Source organism: Plectropomus leopardus, chromosome 24 (genome assembly GCF_026936395.1).
Source record: "Plectropomus leopardus strain MGB_pleo_1.0 chromosome 24, ASM2693639v1, whole genome shotgun sequence".
Taxonomy (NCBI): Eukaryota; Metazoa; Chordata; class Actinopteri; order Perciformes; family Serranidae; genus Plectropomus; species Plectropomus leopardus.
The window spans coordinates 2,702,395-2,724,435 of NC_142199.1; the positions used below are offsets into that span (position 1 = coordinate 2,702,395).

Sequence of the window (22,041 nt, forward strand, 5' to 3'; positions counted from 1 at the left end):
AAATCAGCAAGAAAATGACCTGAAAATTATTTTTTAAATCAATAAATAAACAAAGAAAAATATAGCTAGCTTTTGTAAATTAATTTTCTAAATCTACTATTTTTTGTGATTTTTGGATCATTTACTAACCAAGTTGCTCACTGCCTTTTACCCCTTGTTTTTCAAAGAAATTGCACAATTTAAAAAAAAAACCAAATTAGCAAGAAATGAATAAAAACGAGAAAATTACCCAAAAATTAATAAATCTGAATGCAGCACAAGAAGTGACTTGCTCCAGATTTCAAAGGGTTAAACGCAGTAGAAAAACGGGGATGCTAATTGCAGTTGATGCTCGCTGCCGATCATCTTGCCCCAAACACATGGACATCCTCCATCGAGAACTTTGTCGGAGAAGTTTTCTCTTACAATGTTTCTCAAACACCCGACGCCCTCATTTGCGTGATCTCGCCGAGCATCAATCTGCTGTCGGTGACGATGTCGGTGAAGGAGCTGCAGCCTGATCGGGGATGAAGGCTTTAAATAGCTGCGTGGCTCAGATTGCAGGGTGTCAGGGCCTATCGGCTGAGGCAGGGACGACGTCGACGATGATGATGATGGTGTAGCAGTGGTGGCACTGGCTGAAGTGGGTCAGGTCCGAAGTGAGCGGACATGCGAGTGACACCGGCATGTGATGTGACCCGTTAGCGGTGGATGGACTCGGGGGCGGCTCTCGTCCTGTCTGTCTCGGCCGATGCGGGACGCTGGTAGCCAGGGGGCAAACAAATCAGAGGGAGTCAGAGTGACGCTGGCTGAGAAGTTTACTGATCTGCACTTGGTGTCCACTCTCAGAGCCGCAGAGTCACAGAAGAGTTTCTGCATCACACTATTTCTTCTTCTTTCCTTTCTCACCATATTAAACACCAGAAGACGCTGATTTAGGACGCCTTTCTGGTTATCCAGACGATTTACAGTTTGAAATTTACTCTGTGCATCACAGCTTTCAACCTTGATCCTCATTTTTTTTGTCTTTCTCCTTATTTAGTCCATCCTTCTTATCAAACCCACTTTTATTCCAGTGCTTGTTTTTTTTTTTGCACCGCCAGCATTCAGATCTTCCTCGCATCCAATTCCACTTCACCACCCGTCACTTTTATAAAACAAGTCTGAAAAAACAAGTCTGAAAAACTCACATCGGTGTCAGTTCAGGATCAATTCATCGTCCAACATTTTTGCATCAGATTCACCACAGAGCTCCAGAGTTAGCGGTCTTTGACCATGATATTAGCTGGTGTCTTCTTGTCTCTGCCTAAACAGGGCATGTGTAGCCACAGGGCAGCAGCATATCAGAGGTGATCAGCGTGATGCAGGCTGATTCGCGCTCACAGCTCCACTTTGTGTTTGTTTTGTCAGAGTCAAATGCTGTTAAAATTCCTTCAAAAAATCCACAACCTGAGGAAACGGGAACAGCACCTCTGCCCAGGGGCGCAAAACCAAATTCTGGGCACTGTGCATTAGCAGTCTGTGTGGGCCCCCACCCCCCCTCTCTTGATCCATTTCTTTCACAGACTATAGATATTATGTGTTCATCTGTTTTACAAAGTAAATTTGTTTTTTTTCACTTTAGTTTCTTTCTTTTCCTTTTTGGATTTCCTTTTCTCACTAAGTTCTAGCTGCGTTTAGAGACGAATCATAGTACAAGAGCGGACTGAACCATTTTGCGCCTATAATTAACAATAAGTAATCTTTCAAAGAACATAATGTAATTCGTCCATGGAGATAAGATGTGGAAGAAGAGAAGGAAATAAACCTGAGAGCAAAAGAGTTAAAGTGGTGCAAATGTCAATCAAAAGAGAAAACAATTCAGTAAATGAGTCTAACCTCTAACCCTACAGGGTTAACAAATATTATAATAATATAATACAAATATAAATTGATCAATCTGTGTCAGCAGGTGCTCAAAAATGACAAAATGTCTCACTTGAGCTGTAGATAGCCTGTGCAGGTACGATTCAGACAACAAATTCATCTAGACTGACAGTCCTCACTTTAGGAACTAGAATAAAAGTAGAAAAAAAGACAATGAAAAACAACAACGACAAAAAAAAGAAAATGGATAGGTCTTGGAATCGTAAAATGTAAAATTTTGTTTTAGACTTATAATTCTTGTTTTAGGGATTGGAATAAGTTTAGAAGATGACAAAAAGAAAGACAAAACAAATAGAAAGGTCTTAGAATAATAAAAATGTAGTTATTTTTTTCTCAACCTATATTCCTTTCTTTATGAATTGGAATAAAATCATAAAATTTAAGAATTTGTTTTTGTTCAGGACCTGTAATATTCACTTTAGGAATTGGCATAAATTCAGATGAAGAAATAAGAAAGAGAAGGAATAAAAAGACATATTTCCCTAACCTACCCTCTCTAACCCCTCAACCCTAGATCAATGATGCCTCAGCTGCTACAAAATGAAAAAAAGCACCTTTTTAAATGATTGTTTACATTTTCAAGCTTGAATCGATCAATCTGCCTCAACAAGGGCTCAGAAAAACCACAAAAATGTTTCACTAGAAACTGCAGAGAATTTGGTGCAGGGCCGTTTAACTGGAAAAATGGACCCAGAAAAAGGTAAACTGCCGCTGCTTCAGTCAGATGTTTCGGACGCTTTTCTGTGATCCTAGTCGTTCAACTTGTTGTTTACCAATTACCTCGGATGCTTTCTAGGAGCGAGGACTTCTCTCTGCATTCTTTACATTTATATTTCATGTACTTGTTACTTGGCAGATTTAGCGTTCTTCTCTCTGTGAGCCAAATTTCACTTTTAGTTGAAAAAGGGACAGAGAGGAAAATGTTTTCGAGCTCGGCGTTTGAAAGGCTTCAGAAGGTGATTTGGATCTCGGGCGTCGGAGATCGGCGGTAATCAGAAGCCGGTTTTGTAAGAGAGAAAAAAAAAAAAAAACAGAAAACACCCACACAAGTTCACATGGCTCTCCCCTTCCCCCTGCCTTCCTGTGCAAATTTGGACATGATTACAAGTGAGAAAAGCCGAGGGGGGTCTGGCTTCATGGCGGAGATGGAAGACACCGCGAGTGTGTTTTTTTTGTCGTGCATAGTTTTGCATGCGAGTGTGTGAGAGGGAGAAAAAGCCCCCCCACCCTCAGCCGTGCACACATTCACATGCACTTGAGCCACGCAGAACATACAGTCCCAGCAACACGAAATTCCAACTAGATTTAATATGCACAGTTGCACAAATGGCATGACTCGGAAAGCTTCCAAACCTCTTTTTCTGAGGTGAAAACCCTCCTGTAAGTACTTCAACAATGGCATTTTGCTGGTTTAACATACCAGTTATGATTGAATAATACTTTCTCGTGAGTCTTTGATCTAAAAAAAAAAAAAAAGCAAGGCAAACCTAAATTTTGTACAGATTAAGGGTTGTTCAAAGCCGCAGAATGACGGCAGTTTCTTTTTTTTTCATCCCCCTTTTTCTCCTCCAACTCTTAAGTCGCCTGAGAGGAGATTCATTACACTTCAAAAGTACTGGCCCTCGCTGTAAAAGCCAATCATTAAATAAAAAACTCAGGGAAGAAATACACCTAATTACGGGCAGATAAATGCACATAATTCTCCTGTTTTTCACCCCCTCCCCTCCTGTAGAGCTCAGAAATGCTTAAAAAAAATGCACGTCGTCAACACTTTGGGGGATTTACAACAGCTCAAGCACTTTTCACTTTCGACGTTTCACCGGCTTGAAAAGGAAAGATTTTTTTTTCACAATTAACTAATTCGGCGAAGGACAGGAGTCGTATTGGAGCGCGTGAAGGCGTTTGGGGAAGTGGCACAACCCGAGTCTCTGCAACACAGACGGTGAGACCTGCTGCACTACAGTATGGCCGACTCATCTCATGCATTTATGAATTTACTTTGAGCATGTCATTACGGGTTAATGCCGTCACAGAAAAGTGCACCGGTTTCCAACTGCAAGACAGCAGCAAGACGCACGTCCTTCGTGCATCTTTTAGCTCATTGGTTTGGTTTTACAGCCTGAACTTTAGTTTTGGCTCATTCTTGCTCATCAGTCACTACGTTTACGTAATTTTAGAAAATGATTGTGTTAGTTTAACTAAAACTGGACTTTTAAAAGACATGTCAACATTTAATACCAATAAAATTTGACCAAATCAAATTTCTTGAAGTCGGACTAACACACCCAGATAATGCAACGAAAAGTATGTGTTTCGCTTACGTGTCGAAAATGGGTCAGGCTCTTTAGAAAACATTAAAAACTGAGGAGAGTGTTTTTAGTTTTGGCTTATGTTGGAGACTTATAAAAAAGTCACACCCCTTCCTCTGAGTCCCAAAACACGGGCACAGAAGCTAAGTGATGACCTGCTGTGGACGAGTCGCAGCAAAACATATTTTAGCCACCGAAAAAAATCCATATCAGTTTTTTGATTGTGATTTGGTCTACGTCATAGACTGTATAAATAATATGGTAACCAGCTAAAAGAGGGCAAATTCCCACCTGATGTGGCGGAGTGGGACACATTTCGGTCAATAAATGGACAGTCGTCCAATGAAATGACCTAATCGAACTATGACCACAGCTCGACTACACTGTGCATGTAAACGTACTGACTGTCACTTCTGGCCTCATCAGCTAGCTGTTTTTCGGTGAAAAACTGTGAAATCTCTCATTATGCTACTGGTGACTAGCTCCAGATAATATTTGAGAGCATTGAGCTGTTCGTGTAGACCCAATCTCGTACGACAGTTTAACTTCCGAGGCAACGACGAATATTTTGGAGGTTGTTTTGTCACCATTGGACATCCAGGCCAAAGCTTCCTGCTGCATGCACAGGTTAGCAATCTCTTACCGCACTGGCTATTAGTTTGACAAGATTTAGCTAATGTCTACTGAAAAATAAATAAATAAATAAAATATTTGCTTATGAATGTGGATTAAAAAAAAATAATTTAAAAAAAGTAAATTGTTGTGTTGCTTCTCATTTATATGCAACTAAATACATCAAACTGCAATGAAAGTAAATCGGCTTTAATACTTTTGATGCTGTCTTCAGCTGAGAAGCGACTCTCTACCTTTTGGCTCCGCTGACGTCCCCCGAACATGAGTTTTGTTGTCGCATCCTGCTCTAAAGCTGCAGCCGGAGGTTAAACATTTCACGCTGTTTCCTGTTTGGAGCTTCTCACTGAAAAAAAGTGATCTTTACTAACCTGAATGTTTTTTTTTCTTAAATTAAATGTTGGTAAAACAAAACCACTGCAACTGAATTCTTAAACAAAAAAAAAGAAACACCATGTGAATATCACATTACTGATTCAAACCATGGACCATTAACCACTGAACTCCCTAAAAGTTCCCGTAACCCATCACTCCTGCCCCACATGTTCATTTTCTTAAGATATTAGGCAATTTAATTACAGTTAAGAGCATTAAGGAGCAATTTTAAGTATAATTTGCAGTTCATGAACTGTTTTTGAAAATTACTCTTAATATAATTAACTTCTGTCATTAGGCCTAATCCCTGCAGGCTACAGAGGCAATGCTTCCTTTAAGAAATTACATACATGTAACGCTACATTCATTCTTTTTCAACGGGAAGGCTGGACTGCAAAGGTTCGCCTCCTCTGTGGAGTAATTATCTATTTCCAGCGAGAGAGTACAAAACAGTGCTAAGTCCATTAACGGCCGGGAGTCTCTCTAGCATGAATAATCATAAACCAACCCAAAAAAAAGTAATTGGGCTGTTCAGAAGACAAAAATACACAGAGACAAAGGACACATTTGAAGTTCTTGAGAATTTAGGGAAGAATGCCAGAAAAAAAGGAGGGCAAAGGGCAAGAAATCATGGATTTTTTATGACCACATTAACCCCGCGTACTGTCTGTTCATTCTCTGGTGAAGTATACCGCTTAATTAGAGCAGATATTTCCTTGTCGAAAAATAGTGGGGGCCAACGTCTAATTAAATCAAGAGGACAGTGGCGTATTAGTGATGGGAACGCCCAGGCAGCCATCCACCATCGGCCATGATGCCTTCATAAAAAATGCATGCCGCTCCCCGAGAAAAAAAGCTCTAATTTACAAAAAAAGAGGAAAAAAGAGAGAATTCATTCGTTGCTGAGGGTCTCGGCGGGGTGAGCCTCGCACCTTGACGGGTAAGTGATGGTTTGCTTAACGTCTCCTCTGATGAGGTTAAGGACGTGTCACTTTGTCTTTGGCCGAGCTTTAATCAGGCTCCAGCCGGCCCTCTGGCACGAGCCGAGGCTTCGCCGGCGCGTAACTGACCGGTGATTTATAATGATATGATTACACCTACACCGGCGTGCTGCGCGGCGGTGTGAATTAGCCCCCCCACTCACCCCTCTCTAGAAAATGTGTAATGAGCGATGTTCCCTGCACCCAGCTGGGGCCCCGCGGACTCAGCCATGAGCCGGCATCCTAATCAGCCGTCAGCCAAAAAAGCCGCTGTTGCCGGCGCATTAGAATCTGTGTTTGTGCATATCAAAAGATTTCCACAAACGCATTGGCAAAACACATAATCACTTACCCCTCAGAGGGAGAGAAGGGGGAGGCTGGACGGACAGACTGACAGAGATCATTTCCTTTGAGTGCTGGAGGAAATCACTGTCGCCACGTGAAAAGCTTGCAACTAGTACTGCTCGTGTTTAATTGACAGTGCTGCAGGAAAGTCAGACCGGGCGCGCTAAAAAGCACAGAAATCATCTAAATTATGTTGAAAACAGGACGTTTTTTGGCACCCCCGAGCTGAGAAAACACCAACAAATGATCACTTAGCTTATGGAGTTCTTTCACAGCGAGACGTGGAGTTTCAAAAGCACTCATTAATCAGATCAAAGCTGCAGCGTGTGCACTGTTTGTCCCTGAAAAGAGCAGCCGAGACATGCTTTCACCTGAAATTAGCAAACCGCAAAAAAAGACGACCTGTTGAAAGGCCTCTTTCTCCAAGAGATTTGATTCAGCATGCTACTTTCTATTCAAAAAATTGTCAAAATTACTACGTTTCAAACACTCCAAAACAAAAATTTGCAAGATAAAAGAGTGAAAAGGTGAGATGAGTAAATAAAATAGAGATAATTAAAGCTTCATGTGGCATTTTGTGTGTCTTTGAGGCCTGGTCTGTTTAAAAATGTCGCTTTTATACACATGAAAACTGCATTTTAGGTCAGAAAATTGATCTTTTGTAAGTCTCAATCGAGGGTGAGATGTTCAACAACTCACAGGGGAAACTTTTTCACTTGAGTGTGCACCGTTATCTCCGTCACAAACAAGACGAACTCTCTTTAAATGGCGGATAAAGCTAAATAAGTGCTGGTTCCAACATGTAAACATGCTTATACATATATGTAGTTACTTTTCCACTATATGGAGGCACAGAAGTGTCAAAACGAGCCACAGACCAAGTATCAAAGGAGACAGGCTCATTTTGGATCATTTTTACCACCTAGACTGAAAATAAATCTCCTAAAATCTTCTGTAATCTTCTAAAAGTCTTTACCAAATCCCATAACTAAAGTAAATACCAGAGCTGCTTTCAAGAAAACATTAAAAAAAAGCACCTTTTGCATTTAACTGCATGAAGGAGCGCTAAAGAAAACAGAATCAGTCATGACATCTTGTATGTGAAATTTCGCTTGAAGTATCTCAACATCTGAAATTTGATTCTAACTAAACTAAAAATTAAACTAAAACTAAACTAGACTTAAAGGTAAAAAAACCCCAAACTTTAAAAACTTAAAGTAAACTGAAATAAACAGTTAAAAACAAATATTTCATGTTTTTTGCATTTTCATTCTGGACTGAGTTTTTAAAAATGCTGTTTTATGGCTTCTGTAGTTTTAGGGGTTTTGTTTTGTACAGCATTTTGGTCCCTCGTGTTTTGTGTGTGTGTGTGTGTGTGTGAACGCACTTACCTTGTGCGTCTCCGCATTGCTTGGACTCACTTCGTCACCTCGTTCCTCTGCAGTCAGGCGTCTCCTGAGCATTAATGAACACAAACATGGAGAACAAAGATGATCAGAGATGAAATTTTCACACTTTCAAAAAGACAAAAATGAAGAAATTATAAGAAAATAAAACAAAACATTCATTTAAACACGACAGTGATGCACCGAAAGCCTCAGCCTGTCGTGTTATGCAAAGACTCAAAGACCTTCAGAACGGCAGAGTTTCACTCGGGAGCTTTATTGGCACGGAAAGCAAAAACATGACGCTGCCAGAGCGAATGTGGACTAAAAACAAAAATTGTACATAAAATAAATAACGATGTACAAGAATTTGGTTGTGATAACTGCTGATTTATTATTATCGTGCTTCAAAAACCATGTTCGTGCTGCAAAGTGGTGCGCAGTGTTTGAACGCGCCTCAGGTGACACACACACCTGACCTGTGAGACCTGGATCCACATCAGCTTTCCTGAGCTGCGTTCAGACGCCTTTCCAAACGTTTAAAATCTGAAAAAGCAAGAGTTGTTCTGCAGATTTCACGAAATACCTAGCTTTGGATTTTTTTTTTTTTAAGATAGGAAAAAACTTCTGACGAAAGTATTTATAATTGTCATCATTATATATTTAAAATTATTATTTTTTACAAAATGAGTATTGATTTAAGCACTTTATCCAGGTCATTTCCTTTTTTTTTGTATTTTTTTCTTAGCTTTTTTCCCCTCAAAGGTTTCGGTATTTTTTGTACTTTTTATTTGTTTGTTTATTCATTTTTTGCTATTTTTTGTGACATTTCTTTGACAGAAATCGAGCCAATGCTCAGGTTTCATAGGGTTAATCAGACCCTCAGCAGCTTCCTACCATGACAGTTAACCTTTTATCTTCATCATTTCCAAAAAAACAGACGAAGACGTGAGAAACAAACTCTTCTCCTCCACGATACTCACATCAGCTCGCCGCTCGCTTTATCGTCTCTGTCGCGACAGCGGACGAGTTTTCCACGGGACTCAACTTCCTGGATGTGGGCGGATGCGTCTCCCTGCTCTCATGTGGACAAACTGCACTGGCAGCCATTGACAAAAAACTTTATTTAAATGATCAATTGTGACAAAGTGTCAGCCAGCAGGGGGCTCATCAACAGGAACTATGGGAATGGCTCGTTGGCTTCTGGCCAAAATGACACAAATAAGTCCTCGATGCTCATTTAAACTGATGAATAACGGTGAAATCTTGACTTTTAATAAATAAATAAAGCCTCTTTTTGCTTTTTTTGTTTATATAACTTGACTTTGGGTCAATTCGAACTGCTAAGCGGCTGTTTCAGTGGCTGTTTTATGTCCCTCCTCCAGCTCTCTGCAGGAGCGTGCTTCACCGCTGCCATACCAAAACTCCTCCGTGCCAAACCTGGTGTTTCGGTGGGAGCGAGAGCCTAAAACGATAAATGCAAATTAATAAAATTCCACACGGGGGTCTTTGCAGAGCTGTCCAGCATCGCCGCGGTGCGCCGAGCCCCCCCTCCGACGGCGAGGGCATTGTTGTCTTTGTGGCGCTCTGCAGCTGCTGTATTCAGGGGGAAGAGGCAGCGATGGCACTCTGTCCCCTCGGACGCACACTGTCACCTCCGGTTCACAGGCCGCTCCGTCCAAAACACACATCTCAGAAGTCAAAATCGCCAGTTTAGAGGAAACATCAGAAACAGAAAATCATTACAATTTTCTCCTTCAAAGTCCTTTTTTCAATCGTTATCTTTTGTTTAAACTTTTAAAACCTGGATTCACTTTTACTCCTTTGACAAGTATTTAAACCTTTAAACCTGAACATGTTGGTTTGACAAACATGGGAAAAAGGCTACGCACCTTTTTTAAGTTCATTTTTTAAAATGTTAAATGTTGTTTTTAAAATGTAGTTTTTGGGTCAGTTCTCCTGAAGTTGCTTGTTGCTCTGGATTTTGAAAGGCATCAAGCGAATATTCTCTGGTCTCAAAGGGCTAGATTTAGAGATTTATTTTATTTATTTTAAAGCTAGGGAAAAAGCTTAGGAATAACTATGCATAATTATCATAATTACAGATTGGAAATTATTTTACAAAATTATCATATTTTTTAAGCACTGTTCCAGGTGATTCGCTTAAGTCCATTTTTTGTTTATTTTTGTATTTACTTCTTTATTTTACACTTTTTTTCTTTCTTGTTTTTTGCTTATTTTCAGATATTTTTTAAATATTTTTTTTTTAACTAATTTCTTGCAAATTTTTGGGTCATTCTTGTTAAGTTAAGGTTTGGAAGGGTGAAACTTTTAAAAAATGTTTTTTTTTTATTTATTTACAAATATTCAGGTTGTTTTATCGTCCTTTTTACTAATTTCTTTCATATTTTTGGATCGTTTCTTCTTTTTCCTTCTTTGCTCAGGTTTCAAAGGGTTAATGACCTTCTTCCTTTCTGACCTTCCTCGTGTGCTTCCTTTCTACCTTCCCACCTTCGCTGCTTTCTGCCGCAGCTTTTGTCGCAGCACTTTGGATCGACTTTCGGCAAATGGCACGTAAATAAAGACGGAGGTTCTCCTTTCAAGAGCTCATTTTAGCGAAAATACAGAAATTCTCGTGTCCCTGGAATATTCATGCGCGAGCGATAAGTGCCAGGCGAGAGCGAGTCCAAAAGTAATGCAGTAACGTCCCCACATTAGGCGAGCTCCTTTTATCGTCTTCTTCTTCTCCTTTTTTCCCCTCCTCTGTAGCACCGCTGGCACCGGGCTGCACCACCTGCTCCGGGGCTCTTTTCGCCGCGGCCAGAATGAACAGCTGGCTGCTCTTCTGACGCTTCTGATTGGCTAATCCCTGCTGGTCACTTGTGCTTTTCCCTCCCTGCGTGTCATTGAACTTTCTCTCGCCGAGTGCCAGGTCCGAGGAGTGCTCTCTCTCTCTCTCTGTCTCTCTGTCTCTCTGTCTCGCTCTCGTCTTTGCCCGGGCCCCCGTCCTTCATGTGCCCTGCGAACGGTCCGGGCGGCATATGGGGATATGTAAATCATTTAATGAGGTCAAAAGTGTGAGAGTCTCCTCTGCTTTGGCCTCGTCCAAACCCTCCGTCCAAACCCTCCGACAATAAAGCAAATATTCAAACCTGCAAAGTCTGGGGTCCGATATCGACCTTTTGGCCCAGGGTCGTCCTCCTCAGACCTGACGGAGGCGCCGCGCCGACCAAACATAGTCAACATTTGGGGAAATGATTTGCTTTCTACTCAGGAGTGAGACTGGACTCTCAAACTGGACTTTAACTGAAATTATCTCGTCTCGTCTCGTCTCGTCATAGCTTAGCTTGGGTTATCTTATCTTAGTTTAGTATTGGTCAGTATAATTTATCTTAGATTAACCATTCGAGACTTAAGCAAACTGTTTTGATTTGACTAAAAAAAGAAATTACTCAAAAATTTGCAAGAAATTAATAAAAGACAATGCAAGAAAATCAGTACAATAAATAAATAATAGTAATAAAAATAAATAATAAAATAGGAGAAATACTTAAGAGATACAGATAAATAGTGATACATTATTATTATTATTATTATTAATAATAATAATAATAATAATAATAATAATAAAAGAAACCAAGTGGGGAAGTGCTTGAAAATACAATCATTCTGTGACACCATTTAAATATGTAATAATGAAAATTATATAGAATATATTAAGTTTACAACCATGTTGCTCACTGCCCCTCCCACCTCCTATGTTTTTAAAAAATTAAATTTGCATCTCAGGGTCCAAAAGTTGAAATGTGTCTGAAAGCAGCACAAGAAAGATGATGGGACTCCAGTCTTTAAAGGGTTAATTTAGTTTATCTTACACCTGCTTGTCTCAGGTCAGTGTAAAGAGGGGGACTCTGCTGCTTTCCCAGTTTAACTGCGGAAAGAGGACAGATGTGACGAGATCTGCTCACAGAGAAAAAAGACTCGGCAGCAGAACTGACTGAACTTTTAAAAACACGGACAAAGATCGAAAAAAGCACGAAAAACTTACAGGAGGAGGAGCGCCGGACACAAAGGGCAGGAGGACGCCGATAACTAGGCACAGGTGAAAGTCATCAGAGCAGGAAGTGAGGATCTGAAACCAGAGGGGAGGAGAGTAACAAAACAAAACAGGAAACTAAATAATGAAAACTACGAAAAACATGCCGGTAACTTTACAGAAATGACAAAAAAATGCTCTAAATATTGCATCCACCAAAAAAATCCCACAAAAAAAATCAACTTAGTTTGGAAGCTTTTTTTTCTTAAAGGAAATTTTTTTTAAAAAATTTAATAATAATGAAAATATTTTTTTGGCACTTTTTTATTAAAAATATTTTTAAAAAATATTTTTTCCCCTATTTTCCAATATTTTACTGTAATGTCTTATTCATTTCTTGCAAATTTTTTTGCTCGCTGCCTTCCAATCGCTAATTTGGTTTCAAAGCATTAACTGCTGGAACTTCGATTCCTAAAAATCCTAAAAAACGACGACCGAAAAAGGCGTTTTACATTTTGATTGGCGGAGCGACACCAGCGGGCGTTACTCTTTGGACCGACTTCTTCAGCTGAGTGCTGCTTCCTCTCCATCAGAGGTCCCACTGACTCACTCGCTCTGTTTTTTGTTTCTTCCAGGGACTGATCTGTTCTCCAGCGCAGCTCCAACATGGAAAAAATACACTTCAAATCCTCAGTTGCAACCAAACCTCAGACCTAATTTCACTCGCTGGCCTCCGACGTGTTCTGTCATGCTCTATCGCTCTTATTTTGTGCATTAAAGCGTGATCTTTTTTCCCCTTACGTCTTCATTTCGCCGCCGATGTTCCATGCTCTGCCTCCCTTTTTCCATATTGTAAACCCTTTCTGATTCTTAAAGCGCATTTACGTGCTGGTTTTTGTCTTTTTAAAGACGGGTATAAATAAAGCCAGCGCGCCTTCACCGCATGGAGATTTTTCTTTTTTTTTTGGTCTCAAGATGAGAAACGCAGGTGAAGGATTGAAGAAGAAGACAGAGGAGTGTTTTCGATGCAAACAAGTCGATTTTACTACTAAGTGTATCCGTGGAGGCACGGAGTAGCCTGAGGCAAAATGTACACTTAGCTTTGGTCTATACACGGCCCAGCAGTGAATCATTAGAGCTCAGCTGTCCAAAATACACCACCAATCTGGCCCAGGCATATGGCTGCATGACACTCGTATGAATTACTACTACACGCTCGTGTTGTTGTTTTTCCTCCCTTTTAAATGTTCTATGAGCCGGGCAACACTCCCAAACACTGTTTTACATCAGAGCAGATCACAATCACGGCGCTGATGCCCCGAAACAGACGCATCTAATCAGGTTTAAACATCTTAACAATCTGCAAAATGTAAAAGGCTAGAAATGCACATTTTCTGTGTGCAAAGGTCATTTTGAGTACATTTTCGATGTGTTTTCACGTCTAAATGACATTTTTTGCATCAGGACTTAAGAATTACGAGCTATATACATGAAATCATTCAAATTTGCCAAAAATGTATATATTTTTAAATTCCCCTTAAAATGACGCAACACGGGGTTAAATGCTGCAGATTATTCAGTGCATGTAGTTTAACATGCAGGGTGGTATTTGGTTCAAAGGACGATAAAAATGAGGACTACAGAGTTAATAAATGACGTCACATATATTCTATTTTTAAATAAGGCTGGGCATTGTATTTTTTTTGTGCAGCTCGTGCGTTGACTGTTGTTGTTTTTAAGAGTGTTTTAAAGTTTAATTTGGATTGGATCTCATTCACTCCTAAAAAAACAGTTTTTGTAATGTTTTTGAATTGCTATTTTAAAGTCTTCGTCATTGTTAGTAATTAGTATTGAGTTTGGCTCAAAGGACAATAAAATACGGACGAGAAAGTTCATAAACTGACACCAGAATCAGCTTTCAGTGTCTGATCATCACTTTCTGGTGCAGCGCTCCTGCAGAAACCATTAATTTGTGCCTGTTTGCATTTTAAAATGACACATGAAGAAATGATGCTCCAGTCGAAACATATTTATGGGAAAAATAAAATTATTAAGTGCACAAAAAAAATCAATGCGGGGCACCATCATTCGGCCTGATTGCAATTAAAAGCCGTCGTCCTTTGAGCCCGGGCTAATAGTCTGAGACAGTATTGATTCGTAAATTGGATCAACATCAGTGCGAGCCGATATTCAAAGAGTGACAACTGGGATTCAAACAGACAAGAGAGACGGATGGCGGCACAGTTATTTTGGGTCTTATTTTGTAGGAGACATTAATAGTTTGCCCTTGATTTCTTTCTTTCACACCTTTCTTGCTGTTTTCACCTCTACATGATCTATGAAAAGTATTTTCTCCTCTTTTTCGCCGCCTGTTTCAGCGATTCCCTCTTTGCTTCCACCTTCTACGGTTGCAGGAATATTTCATCACATCCATCTCGACCTTTGACCTTCTCTATTAGTTGCCTGTGAAGTCGGAGGCCGCCGGATTGCAGCTTGTATGCAAGTCTAATAGATGTAAAATGTAAAAGCAGAGGAAGGTTGAAATTTCTCTCTTAATGGTAGCGCAATCCTCCGGAGGATTCCCCTTGACACGCGCGCTCATTTTTCCGCATGTGTAATTGTTCCGGCGGTTCGCAGCACATTATCAAATTCATCAGCTAATCATTTAAGACCGGCTCTTTTATCTGCGAGATGGTCGGCGAATGATCCGATGGCACGCCGATCGATAGGAAAATCGGAATATGCAAAGCGCGTTCTGATGTTTGGCATCGCTCAACCTTTAGCCGCTTTCATCTCGGCCTTTTGATGTTGCTTTGAATCTGCATAACGCAGAGCGAGTGGCTAATGGAGTCGAGCGTCTCCTTCAGTGGAGAGGACTCCGCTGCTGGAGTCCACCTGTCAGGCCGGAAGAAAGTTTCAAGATGAGATTTGGAAAGCGAGGAGTGTTGTTAATGGCTGGAGAAATGAATAAATCCTGTGAGGTTCGGTGAGCAAAGCATGAAAGTGCTGATATTCTAAAGGGTAATATTGATGAAAGCTGTTAAATTTGCATTATTCTGGTTTTTAATCATTGGTTTAGTCTTGAAAATGTCAGAAAATGAATAAACTTCTTGCACAAATTCATTAAAATTCTACAAAATTCAATATATGGTCATCGGCAAGGTTTGTTTGAGAAATAAAGAGATATTTGTGAGATTTTTCTAGTGTTGCCATATAAACTGTTTTAAAAAGTGTCACACATTTATTTAATTTTTAAAGCAGACTCTAATTGCCTTTAACAGCTGGACACTGTCGCTTTTTTATAGCATAAACAACTAAAACAGGCAGAAATTGGGCATTTTGAGGGACTATTTTCGGTGGCGGATTAACACACATTAGGTGATCTATTGAGTATTTCAGAATAAACTGCAGTGCCCAGGTTCATGGTAGTAAACATGTAAGTGAGTAAGGCTTAACAATGTGTTTTTAGCAGTTTTTGGGCAGGGGCGTTTCTAGGATTTGAGGACACTGGGGGCTGAGGAACGACCTCTGTGGGTGGGGATAAACAGATCTATTTTAACTTAAAAAAAAAAAGTTATGTTCCGGGCTGCCTTAAATTTTCAAGATTAAAAGTTGAATTGTTACAAAATTACATCAATTTGTCTTCTCAAATTTAGTCAAATTAAAAATTTAAGGCAGCCCGGATACTAATGTTTTTAAATTCAAACAAATCTTTTTTTTTTTTTTTGCTATGTACTGAACATCTGCTTTCATTTCAAATGTTTTGACCAGAACTGTTTTGGTAACAGTGGTGTAATTTAATTAAGTACATTTACCCATATACTGTATTAACACACAATATGAGGTACTTGTACTTGAGTATTTCAGTGTCATGCTACTATATAGTTTTGTCTAAACTACATTTATCTTCCCGCTTTAGATTCACATTAATAATAAAAATAAAATCAGATTATAAATTATGATGCATTTCTATAGATTAAATTGCAGCGCAGTACTTAAAGTAATTAAAAATAATGAATAACAATTAAAAAATTTGGGCTGAAGCCTCGGACGTCCAGGCCAAACAATGTCACTGCTAATCAATATTTATGGCAGCAGGAAGGTCGATGCGGCTTTAAATCAACAGTGCAAAACAAAAAAGGACAGCTTTTGGTCTTTGACGGAGGTTTGCTGACAAAAAGAAATATGAAGAACATTTCTTTAAAAATGTAAAGTGTCAGACAGACACAGGTGGAAATATGCAGAATATATGTTTGCTTTAACATAAATGAGTCATAATCAGCAGCAGCGCCGGGTCAATTCACTTTGATCCATTTGAAAAAAACGTGAACTGAAACCGAATGTAATTAACATAATAATGAGACTCCATCCACAGCGGTTTCTGTGTAAACTGGATACGAGAAGAGAAAGATTTCCAGTTTTGCTCGTTTTGGAGGGAATTTAAAGTGACTCGAGCTCCGGCGCTGCCAAGCAAAACCTCACTGTTTGTTCTCTGTGAATAAACATGAAGCGCCGAGGGTTTGGTACTCTGTAATTTGGCTACTTTTATTCGAGCAGGGTCATTTTCAAGAGAAATTACAAATTAAGAATTCAATAATACTTTTACAAAGACATTTCAGGAAAGATTCTTCTTCAGTCATGATATCATACATAGTATTTAACAGTCCCTCTTCATTTTTTTTTAGCTTAAAAAAAGAAACAAAGATGAAGAAAGTGGAATTTTTCAGTCGAAAATACAGTGTTTTCACAATTGTATAAAAGTTCCCAAATTTGGAATTTTCCAGTAACTGGAAAATAAAGGAAATAAAATAAAATAAGATTAAACTTCGCATTTCACAATGTTTCAAAACACAATAAATGCTCTCTTTACGTAAAATTTGCCCCTATGATCGACACCATGTTCCTTTTTACTAAAATATATCTATATATTGAAGAACTATAGTACTGTACACAACAGTATGAAATAAATAAAATTAGGAAATATAAAATGGGCCACATAAATAATGTTTTTTTTTTTTAAACCTACAAATAAAATGAATGCAATTTGTTGTTTTCAGAAAATGGTTTGGTGTAATACTGACAAAAAAAAGAAAAAAAACTGAGAAAACATTGCACAACATAATGTAAACTAAGGAACTGCTGCCTATAAGTCTTAATACTGACACGGATGCTTCAAAGAACAACGGTGAACCATTTCAAAATACTGAAGCTGGTGAAAAAAAGTAACCTTCCTTTTACACAATACGAGGGTGGCACTTGCAGAAAACACACAGGTTAAAAGGTTTGCATATAAGGCTTCTTTTTTCTTATCAAAAAACACCTTACAAAGGCTTCCTCCTTCATTTTTTTTCCCCATACCATCTGTCCATAAACTGTATTTTCCCTTAAAACGAAGGTCTCTTTAAAACTTCAAACTCTTCAAAAAAAAATCTCCTTCATACAGTCTTTTTGTTTAAATTCCTTCATTTGATTCAAGAGGCCTAAAATAGTGTGGCTGGAGACGTTTGTGGCCGGGCGACATGGCAAACTAAAGACGACACCGTAGGTAGGTGGGAAGGTGATAACAAAGGTAATATCGAAGGACTGTAGTGCAGACACTACTGCTCTTTTTCCAACACTGTATAAATATATACATAGGCAATACTTTTTATTATTTTTGTTCATGATTATAGAAGCGGAGTGCAATTTGTACAAGTCACTAGTTGTGCTATAAATACTATGGAACACAGGGGGTTTATTTGAGGAGGTTAGCACCACACATATTTTTAGGCCTTAGTACTGTACATTTTTTGAAATGTATTCATTTATTCATTGTTCGGTTTGCATAATGCAGCTTATTTCACAAACCCATGCCTCCTTTCCCTCAACGCCTCCTCCAGATTGATTTGAGTCTTGTTCGGCAGACGTCGTCCCCCCCTGCGAGGAGTCTGTCAGCTTCCCGGAAGCTTCAGGCACGTGCACGTACGGCTTAAAACACGGCGTTTTTAAACCGAGCAGGTAAGAATACTGAACCGAAAGAGAAACTTAAAACTCTTAAGATGGGAAGCCGATTACATGCCATCCTCCATCGTGTCCTCGTGATCCGATTTGGTTTCCGTTTTGCCGTCCAGCGAGCTATCGTCCATCGAGTGCTCTCCGTTCTCCTCCTCGTCCCTCAACGTGTCCGGGTCCGTGTCCATGCTCTTGCTCTCCTCCTCCTCCTCCTCGAACTCCTCGTCCCTGCGTCCGATCTTCGCGTACGTTCCGTCCACTTCCTTCCGTCCCTCTCTGATCCCTCCGTTCACGGCGTCGTGCCTCAGGATGGCCTCGCGCTCCGCTAGCTCCGGGTAACCCTGAGGAGTCATGCCCTGCAAGTACGCCCGGCTCATGAGCAGCTCCGTCGGCTCCAGGTGGCCTTTCTCCCGGGCCTCCCGCTCGGCCGCCTCCCGCTCCTCGGCCTCCCGCTTGCAGTAGGAGTAGCGGTGGTTCATGTGCTGCGAGTAGGAGCCCGAGTGGGAGAACCTCTTCCCGCACTTGTCGCACTGGTACGGCTTCTCCCCCGAGTGCAGTCTGGAGTGCTCGATGAGATGGTGTTTGTGTTTGAAGGCTTTCTTGCAGATCTGGCACTGGTGCGGCCTCTTGCCTGCGGAGACACAAAACACAGAGCGGGGACGTGAGTGAGACTGCCTCGCTCGCTCCTGCTGCTACAACAAATCACACAAGTCAGAAGAAAGCAAAAAATAAAAGAAAAAAAGGAAAAAACTCTGATGAATTGGATGGCATGGAGCAAAAATGACATCACGGAGCATTAAATCCAACTTTGACTTACGACTCAGGGCTATTTGTTTATTCAAATTGCGAGCGCGATGAGAAAGTGCGCTCGCATTCATGGCTCTACATTATGGAAATTCCCTCCCGTGGTTAAAAGCATGGAGAAACTCGACCACAACTACTTATTTTAGGGCCTGCGTGCCACACTCATGAATGCAACATAAATAAACTACTGCAAAGCAAACAAACACGAGGCGCGACAAAGGGGTAAACAAATCCGAGACGTTGTTGGGGAGGAGGAGGGGGGGGCTCCGAGGGGTTACCCTGCTTATCTCCGAACACAATTCAAGTTCATGGTGACGCCTGAGCCTCCGTTTGGTTTTGGGCTGGGGCTCCTCCGTCTCCCAAATGTGACGGGACGCTCCGGATGCCGAGGCAGAAATGAGAAACCCAAGCTGGCCGCGAGGGCAGGGTGAGATCGTTTTACGACACGGGGCCATAAACTGTCTGGCTAAATTAATGTCCTCCGGCTCGTAATGTGGCCACCGACTGCCGTGACTCCGGATTTTCTTCTCAAAAGTTACCTGCATCTCATTTTGTTTTTCCTCGGCACGTGTGGAAGCTCTCAAAGTGCACTTCTGCCCAACACGCGTCCGGTTCAACTGCACTTCTGAGCCTCGTAATATTGTCAAAAAACAAGGCGTCGTGAACATGAAAGTGTCGCGTTCGGAGATGCAGGGGCGTTGTGGAGATAACGCACCCCTTTTTTTTTAAAAAGAGTTCACTGTTCTGACGGTGCAGCCTCCCTCCCTTTTATGTCCGACCAGATAACACCGAGGCTGCATAAAGCAGCGAGCGCTCTGCTACAGATAGCGGATAAAATAAATGATGCAACCTAGTGAAAGAGGATCTCTGTATAATAACTATAATGAAAGACTTGTTATCAGTGCTCTGAAGCTTCTGAGCAGTACTCCGCTGATGTGATCTATCGCCAATAATGGGGCCGATAAAGGCATTAGGGGCCTTTTGGGGGCTTTATGTATCTAGGTGAATTGATGTGTGTCTTTTAAGATAGCAAAAATGGTTAATACAGCAGGATATGATTGGAAAATAAAGAGTACAATGACTTGAAAAGATAGCTCCCTTTGCGTGCCTACCTGCATTAATTACAGATTATAAGAAAAAAATACATCAATCTTTCAGAAGGAGAACACACAAAGCTTCAAACACAGCACAAACTTTCTCATCTGAAATCTACTCATTCGTTGGCATCCTGTCAATGAAGAAGCAAGTTAGGTGTTGGTTTACAGATACAACTTAAGGGTCAAACAGAGAAGGAAAGGAGGAGAAAAAAGGGGGTAACATAAAATATATATATTCATACTGAGAGGATTTGGAAACACAAACATTTAAAACATAAAAAAAGCAATGGGGTTTAAAATAAGGGTCTAGAACAGTATATACCTGTGTGTTCATATTTGTGTCTTAGAAGGGAACTGCTCTTCTGGAATGTTTTGTCGCACAAGTCACACGCGTACATACCACTTTCGGTCTTCTTAATCTTCTTCCGCGACAGACAGGAGTCGGGGTCTGTCATGTCGTCCAGCCCTGACATGTAATCTGGTGTACCGTCGAGCAGGTCCCCCTTGAAAAGCAGAAACGAAATAAAAAGAGAAAACAAAACAAAAAAAAAAAATTATAATGAATTTGGTGTGTGATAAAGGACTGCAATGTTTTTATTAACCCTTTGAAACATGCAGCTGTTAGCTGTCCTGAGCAAAGTGGTGGCATTTCTTTCAAAAACATGAGAAAATAAGGCAGCTTGAAATAAAAAAAAATAATAGTAGATTTAGAAAATTACTTTTTTAAAAATTATGGAAAATTGTTTATTGGGAAAAATTTTTAAAATTGCCTTGCTTTTATTTTATTTATTAAAAAAAAAAATTCCAGGTTTTTTTTATTAAAAAAAAAAAAATCTATTTCTTTTTTTTATTTTAATTAATTAATTTTCTTTCATAACTCATTGCCGTCTTCCCCTGTTTTTGAAAGAAATCAGGACAATTCTCTCAGGTTTAAAGGGTTAAGTTATTAGGTCAGCTAGTTTGCAACATTATCAAAAAAGCAGCAGATTGCACCTAAATTTAAAATACTTTAGCTTTAGTTTTAGCTTAAGCTAGCTCTATATAGAAACATATGCTGAAACACTTTACATTTTTTTACATCGTACATTAACTCTAGAAAGATAAATATAATCTCTCAATATGACTTTATGCACAGTAAGATCATTTCTAGACAAGTTCAACACAAAACAAGAAGAGAAACAGCAGTTTCACCCAAATTTCTGTACTTTAGCTTTAGCATAAGCTAGCTTGATACAGAAGCATATGTTAAAATACATTTTTAGTGCATATTTGTAATTATTAACCCCATAAAGCTATATAATCTCTCATTATGACTTCTTTTCACAATAAGGGCATTTGTAGACACGTTCATTAAGAGGAAAAACAGCAGTCTGAGCCAAATTTCTGTGCTTTAGCTTAAGTTTTAGCTTCAGCTAGCTTGCTGTAGAAAGATAATTCCATTTTTAAAGTACATTTCTTAATTTATCAACTCTAGAAAGCTAAAAAAAATCTCTCAATATTACTTCTATATACAGTGCAGATCAGATTCAGTCGAAATGCAATTGTCTTCATTTACTAAATGCTAAACATTCGAAACACAAAAGCACAAAAAAGCAGTTTAAAAGTGGCGGGAATCGCCAGAGGTCCCACGACACGCTATTATCAGGATATAATAAGATAGTGATTTTAGACATTTTGTGGTATGCTGAGAATTGCTATAAAACATTTTGCAATAGATTGTGATTTATTTCCCTTTTTCAACTGCAAATGACGTCCCGAAGGAAAACTTTATCTAAAAATATAAAGTTTTCAGTCTTTTCGTCTCAATTCAATCATTTTTATAGCAGCAAAATGTATCTGGTGAACTGAAAAAGCAACTGATATTACAAAAGCTTAATTTGTATTTGCAATATTAATATTTAATACAACTCGAAAATCGATACTTGCCACCTGTGTTCTTGATACAATATTGTCACGAAAAGTATTGCAATACTGCCTTTATTCTCGCCCTATCTCTACGGTTTAATCTTTGCAATTATGAAAAAAAAGACAAATTATTTTAGGAATGTAAGTCATAAAACTGCAGCTAAATGATGAATAAGTGTGCAAATGTTGTTTTTGCCGAAATAAAAGCAATTTAATGTTGAAAGAACTGATCTTCTCTGTAACTAGATAAAGCAGTAAACTGCAGCGTTCCTCCCAAAC

At 39.6% G+C, this 22,041-nt stretch overlaps 1 protein-coding gene and 1 long non-coding RNA gene across 5 annotated transcripts in view; both read right to left on the bottom strand.

Moving 5' to 3' along the window:
- Positions 1–360: 360 nt before the first annotated feature.
- Positions 361–11,372, bottom strand: LOC148185458 (uncharacterized). The gene is made up of 3 exons (XR_015775874.1): positions 8,913–11,372; positions 7,936–7,999; positions 361–740 (listed from the first exon to the last, which is right to left on the bottom strand). It is a non-coding gene; the product is annotated as an uncharacterized LOC148185458 (long non-coding RNA).
- A 5,112-nt stretch (positions 11,373–16,484) lies between these two features.
- zeb2b (zinc finger E-box binding homeobox 2b) overlaps positions 16,485–22,041 on the bottom strand; it is a 104,265-nt gene continuing 98,708 nt past the window's right edge. For 2 of the 4 annotated variants that reach the window (XM_042513400.2, XM_042513399.2), the window contains exons 9-10: positions 20,258–20,360; positions 16,485–18,587 (exon numbers count right to left, since the gene is read on the bottom strand). In XM_042513400.2, coding sequence (XP_042369334.1) covers positions 18,016–18,587; positions 20,258–20,360 — 675 coding nt within the window. In that variant the 3' untranslated portion in view covers positions 16,485–18,015. Of the gene's footprint in view, positions 18,588–20,179; positions 20,361–22,041 lie in introns of all 4 variants that reach the window. The other 2 variants (XM_042513398.2, XM_042513397.2) reach the window with 1 other exon arrangement.